The following is a 7,662-nucleotide window of genomic DNA, read 5'->3' on the forward strand; positions in this document are numbered from 1 at the left end:
CAGTGTAGAAGACATTATTTAATAGCACATCTTAAATAACATGATAATGTCAACATGTGAACAACTTCCACCTGTCAAAGGTGGCACAGAAGATCCCGCTATGTTTTGCCATTTATCCCATGCATATGTTTGGAAAACAGAAACAAATCCCGTCCCATCAGGAGCTTCAGTGTATAATCAAGGGTTAGACTTTCTTTTTTAAGAAACAGCTTGACATTGAAACAGAGGTGCAAAAGCAACATGATACATAAACAAAACAGGTTTTAAATAAGTTTCTAAGCGCGTTCTCTACTGAAAGATAGGGTTTTAAATTCAGTTTTATGTCTATAAATACATAGTAAAAAAAAAAGCAAGTTTACAAGCTGTTTTTCCCAATAGAGTTGTGCCATTTGAAGTTTTAAGTAGCAACATTCCTCCAACATAAGATGCATACATTTAAGAGCAATAATATTAAGTATTTACATATAAAGTTATGAAGTGTTTGAGGCTATAAATTAGTAACAACACACACAGACAAAAATACACGCACTGTGAAATAAATAATTCAACAGCTTTACACATGAGTATCTATAATATTATACAAACAAAATATACAAGATTATAGGACTTGATCTTGCAGTTGCTCGTATCTGTCACTCGAGCATCTGAGTAATTCCAGTGCAGTAAAAAAAGCTACTTTATGGGGTTACTCATATGCTGAAATTCAGGTGCATAGAATTGCCTTATTGAAACAGCTCCTGACTGAAATGTCTCCTGACCAGATCAGGCCCCACAGAAAACCTGGTGTGGGTGAACGTGGTTAGTTTTATTCCTGCGAGTTGAGATACTGTTGGCATTCGGGGTCTCCTTTCATTTCTGGAGATCCAGGAATTCTTCTTCCAGTTTTTGGATAGACACACCAGCATCCAGCAGACTCTCCATCCAGTGAAGTTTCACACTAGAATAGTATTAGCAAAGCAAAGCCCACGGTAAGTAACTGTACGCAGAAGGTCACCGGTGAGGTGCTGCAGGTAGAGGTGTTGAACAGAACTGGGATCATCAGAAGGTGGGGACCTGCTGGGCACAGACGTGCTCTAAATGCAGCAGCCCCTGCTCTGACACAGCCTCCGACCAACACGCTTGGTTAGGGAGCCGTGACCCAGGCTCAGCTCCCACAACAGCATCTTTAGCTCTAAGAGAGTTTGCCCGCTCCTTGGTAAGCAGCAGTATAAAACAGCAACATCTTCCAGCGTGAAAACCAAAGGAAGGCAGAATTTACGAGCTGGTAGGGGCGAGGGCAGTGACTGGATGGTCTGGCTCATCACACAAGGAGGCAAATAGGGGAGGGGGTTGAACAGGTTTCTGTTTGTCCCTGATCAGATCCCAGGTCACAGTGTTTGCGAGTCACACCATGGTGCTGTGCCCAAAACCAAGGAGTCTCGGTGGCACAGATTTATGCAGACCTACTAAATTTGTGTGCATGACCTGTGGTTACAAGGGTGTGGCTGGAGGTCTGGAGCCTTAGTTACTCTCAGTGTAACTTGCAATGGCTTTTTCTGAGAACATAATGGAAATGAGCACATAACATAATCCATAGGCAGTGCAAAGCAGCATTTTTAGTTTATTCAGAAGGTTAGTTTTGCTCCAGAGAGTTTTTTCACTGCCTGGGAGCTGAAAGCCTCTTTCCTCCATAGTGATGATTATATATGCAAATATATCTTTGGCACACAGTATGGCAGATATTATGAAGGCTTCCAACACCTAAAAGGTGCCTGCAAGATATCTGGAGAGGGACTTTTTACAAGGACATGTAGTGACAGGACAAGGGGGAATGGCTTTAAGCTGACAGAGGGGAGACTGGGATTAGACATTAGGAAGTTCTTCCCTGTGAGGGTGCTTCCAACCCTGCTTGCATCCTGTGATACAGTTCTGTGACTATCAGCTGGGACTACGCTGGCGGGTCAGGTACGTGGAGCTTGGTTTGGCCTGGGAGCAGAGAGGGTTAAAAGACTTTGGAAAGGGCCTTGTGTGCACCTGTTCTGTGAATGGAAAAGCCTCCTGCTCCGCTGCTGTCAGCCCACAGCGTGCGGCTCACTTTTAAGAGAAGAAGGACAAACCATCTGCTCCCACTCCCAAGGATCGCTGTTTTCACAACCTGCTTTTCCAGCAGCTGCAGGCTCACGAGTGTGGGAGCAGAGGGCTGTGAAAGGGCTGGCTGTGTCAGGCTCCCCGAGCTGCGAGCAGACAGGGGAAAAGGCACGTACCTGTTTGCTGTGGTAAAACCCATTCTTGTTGCAGTTGGGCAAGTAGAATTTGTAAATCTCCCCTCCGCTCCTCTGCTGAGCCTTTGCCAATTTATACAGGGCTCTGTAGAGCTCCTTCTGACAAGGTCCCTGCAGGAATACCACAAGGAGATTATCAATACCAAAATCACACAGGGACCAGCTAAGCAGAAAATGGTCAGTATAAAGCCAGCAAAAAAAGCCGAAAACGTTTATTAGTCATATAATGTGCACCGGGCTGCTCTGCGTGGAGTTTTTACTTGTTTCAGTAGGACCACAGCCAGAAAACTCTGGTGTTACATTTAGGCCTTTGTTTTTATTCTTTGAGGTATTTTCTGTCCTCAGAAACACGAGGATTTAAGTCCTTAAATTGCCACACAAGGAAATTTAACCTGTGCTAAGTAAACACATTACTGCTCAGAGGGTACAATCTCTCCTATTATGGGGAGGTGCACGTTAGGAGGCTGGTGTACGTGAGACTAGCCACGTTTTCTGGGTTGCCATGGCCCTGTGCTCTGTTGATGTATGGAGAATAGGTGCAAGACATATATAGACAGTGCAAGAACAAACATCAGAATGTTTGTTATCTTTTGTCCAGGACAGAGCTGTCGCCAAAGCAGAATAGAGAGCACCCCTGTGGCTCCCAGATACAGACCCAGAGCGCCAGGAGCTGGGGATGAAGAGCTGTTTGCAGTATTTGCTGTTTTCACAGTTGGTTCACTCCCTTTTGCAAGTCGCAAGTGCTGTGCGTTAATAGTGCCTAACGTGTTTCAATGAGGGAAAGGGAAGAAGTGACTGAACACATCTCAGAGTGAAAATGATCATTCTCTCTGCTTTTGCAACACCTTCCCGTGTCAGCCCCTCACATAAGCTCTCCTCAAGCCAACAGGCTTATCTGTGGCTCTGGGTGAAGGGGGAAGTCTAAAAAAATCAGAACTGGAGCTAACAGTGCTCATACTAAGTTCAAACTAACTCAGTGGTAAGTCCTGTTTTGGGTGCGCGATGAAGCTTCTTAAGGTGGGGTGGTGCTTAGTAGGCTTTTCCTTTTTGTTTCCCCATTTTGTCTGTGACCATTAGGCAACTGGGCTGCTCTGGTGCCCAGCTCTAACTCTGCTCTGTGGTGCTGGGCGAGCTGGCTGCCTGGGACTGGTCTAAATGTGGTTCTCTGGTGCCCTCAAGTGGAACCTGGACCTGCTTGCAAAGGCCCCATACCCCCATTACCCACTGCGATTTCACGGTGTCGAAGGCAGAAGCTTACTTTGGTGGCTGAACTGTCTGTTTCTTTACATGCATGTATTTGACAGTGTTTCCTTGTGATCAGAGTGAGACTGTCTTGGCTTGCATCGGTGTCTCATCAATAACTGTGTGTTAGGATTCTCTTTTATTTCACTGAGCATCAGACCAGTGACGAATGCCTTTTATTTTTTAACTAAACTAAAACACAAAAGGAGTCCAAGATTTTTATATGGGCTCCTGCAAATTAAGGGCCCATGTTATCATCTGGTAGCAAATACAGAGAAAGATGCAGCCTCTGCATGGAGTCCTATAGGACACATCTGATGCACACTTGTTTTTATCACTCCCTGCCTTTTTGCCTGTTCCTCAAGCATCTGACAAAGGCATTCCAAAGGTCTGTTGGCTGGCCACCCAAAATACTGACATCCCAGTGTTGCTGCTAGAATTCATGCACATTCTCATTCTGTATTTTGAATCAATAGCATCCTCTGGAATGGTTTCTGAAAGGTTTGGAAAGGAAACCCACCTGCTCTTTCCATTTCTTGAGTTCAGATATTCTCTTTGCTTTCATGTTTTCATATGCAGTGATGGCATTCCAGGGGATGGATCTGTCCTGACCGATGGGAAACATCAGCTGGTAGTTCAGCAGCTGATCCTGTGTCATTTCAGTGCTTTCCAAAGGCATATCGTCAGGTTCGATAGAGTCTGGAAAGGAATGATATTAAGGTGAACATCTTCAGTGAACTTTTGCATTCATTTATCAGAGTTTAAAAGGTAAAGGAGAAGCATCATCAACAACAAAATGTAACATCTAAAACAGATCCAGTAGCTCTTGTAGGAGCAATAAATTACATGTGTAGCAGAGCAGATTAAACTTTGGTCATAAATTCATAGGAGGATGCGTCAGCTGTTCCCTAACAAGTTGGTTATTTTATGATCCTTTGAAATCAAAGACGAAGCTGCAGCCAGTCTGTTAGGAATGCACAGAATTTTTGACCACAGTGCTAAATGAGGAAAGAGTGGAGTTAAACTGGTTCTGAATTTAGCTTTTTGTCAGCATGATGTGCTTCTGGTTTTATTCAGGAGAGGAATTGGTCCAGACCTGATCCCATGGCACCCTATACTTTGTTCCAGGCCTTGCCTCCTATAAGAAGAAGTAGCAATTCACAGGAGGCAGCAGTGGCTTAGGCTGGCCTGCAGTGGGTCAAATAGCCAGGGATTGGCAGAAGCTGTTTGGATCTGCCTGATCATGGCCTGTGCACCAATGCTTAACTCAACATGTGTGAGCTCTCCCACTGGAAGCAACAGAAGCTCTTGCAGACACTCATCATGGGATAAAAGCTTGACATGTGTCTAAATAACTGCAAACAATCATCCACTGGACTAAAAAACACCGGTTTTCCCTTTAACAATGTCTAATAAAAAATAGAGGTGGAAAATTGAGGAGGGAAAGCGAAAAAAATAGAGGGATGAAAAGAAAAGAAGGGGTGTGGTGGAGAGAAAGAAAATCAAACACTGGACCTTTTTAACTGCAGGAGGCTTAAACCGTTCAGTCACTCTTCTCTCTCCCTCCCCACCACCTCAAGTACAAGAAGAGTCCATTCACTGCCCCAGTGGCCCTTGTCATTTTGAGCCAACAATGGGTTATTTTTGTAATGTTACAGAGTTCCCTTAATCACCATCGCATGAACATAGCAGTAATGATAATGAAAATAATAACAATACTACCAGTGGAAGGTGTCCCTGCCCCTAGCAGAAAGTTGGAACTGGATGATCTTCAAGGTCCCTTCCAACCCAAACCAGTCTGTGATTTATGATTCTATGATGTGACACTGAAGATGTTCCTGATCATCACACAGTAGAAGATGCTTGGTATGTCTTTTTGCTCAAAGATAGTTTGGTTAGCACTGCACTGTTTCAGACACATTTTACTCTTGAAATGAAGCCAGGCACGAGGCCTGTTCAGGTCTTTCCATTCTCTATCCTGACTTGTGGAGACAGACATAAACAAAGTCTGCAAAACGTTTGTCCTACTCTAGTTACTGTTTACTAATAAAGAAAACTTAAAACAGGAGAGATTTAGGTTAGATGTAAGGGAGAAGCTCTTTAGTGTGGGAATGGTGAGGCACTGGCACAGGCTGCCCAAGGAAGTTGCGAATGCTCCATCCCTGGCAGTGTTCAAGGCCGGGTTGGACAGGGCTTGGAGAAACCTTATATAGCATGAGATGTCCCTTCCCATGGCAGGGGTTTGGAACCGGATGATCTTAAGGTCCTTTCCAACCCAAACCAGTCTGGGATTCTATGAAAAACAGAGTCTACAGCTTCCCAGAACCCTTACTTGGATTATTCTGCATTGCCCCATCACTGCTGCTTAGGGTTTCCCTGCTCGCTGCCTGTGGCGGGATAGCCAGCTCCAAACATCCCTTGGCTGTGCACCAGGATGCGCCTCGCCTCGCCGCAGGTCAGAGCACGTTTTCCTGGAAGTCGCTAACCCGGCTTCCCTGTTTTCCCAACGCCTGCCTAACTCCTCTCCTTTAGCCAAGCTCCCGTCGCACCCCCCGGCCCTGTCCCCATGCCCATCCCCGCGGTACCTGCTGTGCCCGCCGTGCTCATCCCCGCGGCCTCGCTGGCGGGCAGGCACGTCCCGTGGCCCCGGATGAGAGCGGAGAGCGGCCGGGGCTCTCCGGCCGGGACGTGGCAGCGGAGCCCCTGCCGGCATCGCGCCGTGTAGACGCCGCAGGGCTGCCCCGGTCCGAGGGCGCAGGTCTGGCAGCAGCCGCAGCCGGGCTGCCGCGCCGTCTCGGTGCAGCCGGGCCGGACGGGCGGGCAGAGGGCGAGCTTCTCGGCGGTGCAGGGCGCGCAGTGCACGGGCGGCGGGGCAGCGGCGCCGGCCGGGCCGGGGGCCAGCAGCGCGGGCAGCAGCAGGGACGGCAGCCAGCAGCGGTGCAGCACAGCCCGCGGGCTGCCCATGACGAGCTGGGACCGCGCAGCGGGCACTCGGCAGGCTGGGCAGCAGCGGGACTCCCTTCGCATACATGCAGCTCGGCCGGGCCATTTATACAGTGCTTGGCCTGGCTATTAATCTTTAACCCCGAGTTAACTATTATCTGAATAGGAGGGCTGGAGAAGCATCGTTTCACTGGCGGTTCAAGTCCCTGACCACTCTTCCCCTCCCCTTTCACTTTTCCCCCTTTATCTTTTTTTTTTCCCCTCTCCTCCAGACATGCAGGAATGCTTTTATTCCCTCACCCCCACCTCTCTGCCCTAGCACAGTTAACAAGGAAAAATGTGGCGGGGGGTGGAGGGGAAACGGGCAGAGGGGAAGAGGAGCGGAGGGTATCACCTCTCCTTTCTTGTCACAAACGTCTCCTGTTCTTGACCATTGCTCGAAATACAAATGCTTTTTAAAGGGGAGGGAAGGAGGGAAATCCCATTGAAACTGAACCAACTGACTTCGTATTTCCACAGCGACACATGCAGCAAGCCCTTGTTTAATTTTCATCATGTGGCTGCAGGTTAGGAGGACACTGACATACCAAAGAGGAGGCCCCAGGGGTAATAAAGCCATCAGGATCCCTGTAACCACTGCACACATGCACGTAGGAGTCCTTGCGTTAACCTCCGGGAGGGGCTGCACGCCCAAAGCTGGAGGGATCCCCCATGCCTGGGCCCAGTTTTCCTCCTGCTGCTGGGATGAGAGGGGTACCAGTCCTGCGCTGGGGGAAACCAGGGTTTGCCAAACACCACAGAAATAAGTGGGATACTGGCTTTTCTGTCTGTCCTGTTACCCTTCCCATCTCCTCATGTATCACCTGAGAACGGAGGGGGGGAGTATTTCCTTTTCTCCTTTTCACACAGCGGTTGTCACTACAATAAAGGCAAAAGTATTCAAACTTCACTGTGCTGAACAGATTATTTTATCCTGCTATTTGCAGTATGTACTGAGCTTGAAATAGCAAATTCCAATGTCGAGTTGTCTAATGTCGTATGATTTCTGGTTGGTTGGGGTTTTTTTTTTGGGGGGGGGGTGCATTTAGTTCTCTTTTGTAAATACATCATTTGTGTGCAAGAACGTGAAGCAGAACTGCAGAGCATTGTCTGACGTTCTGTTATTCTCTCTTTGTTTTCCAGTAGTGATACCAAAGGTTTTACTTATAATGTAGTG

The 7,662-nt window shown here is 47.5% G+C and overlaps 1 protein-coding gene across 1 annotated transcript; it reads right to left on the minus strand.

The window, feature by feature from the left end:
* IGFBP1 (insulin like growth factor binding protein 1) lies at nt 1-6,545 on the minus strand. Its single transcript, XM_061464608.1, has 4 exons — nt 6,089-6,545; nt 4,024-4,202; nt 2,244-2,372; nt 1-937 (listed from the first exon to the last, which is right to left on the minus strand). Exons 1-4 carry the CDS (start codon nt 6,528-6,530, stop codon nt 806-808), a joined length of 882 nt encoding a protein of 293 aa, XP_061320592.1. The 5' UTR covers nt 6,531-6,545; the 3' UTR covers nt 1-805.
* Nucleotides 6,546-7,662: the final 1,117 nt, after the last annotated feature.

The sequence above is a fragment of the Pezoporus flaviventris genome, unplaced genomic scaffold, assembly GCF_033815535.1.
Source record: "Pezoporus flaviventris isolate CSIRO_AGI_PZ_B2104156 unplaced genomic scaffold, CSIRO_AGI_Pfla_v1 ptg000037l, whole genome shotgun sequence".
NCBI classification, from domain to species: domain Eukaryota; kingdom Metazoa; phylum Chordata; class Aves; order Psittaciformes; family Psittacidae; genus Pezoporus; species Pezoporus flaviventris.

Excerpts from the sequence above, each read along its gene's own strand:
- IGFBP1 (XM_061464608.1), bottom strand. The coding sequence starts at position 6,530 with ATGCGAAGGGAGTCCCGCTGCTGCCCAGCCTGCCGAGTGCCCGCTGCG. Across the intron at positions 2,373-4,023 it reads TCAAGAAATGGAAAGAGCAG|GGACCTTGTCAGAAGGAGCT; the intron begins GTGGGTTTCCTT and ends GTATTCCTGCAG. Across the intron at positions 938-2,243 it reads GGTTTTACCACAGCAAACAG|TGTGAAACTTCACTGGATGG; the intron begins GTACGTGCCTTT and ends ATACTATTCTAG.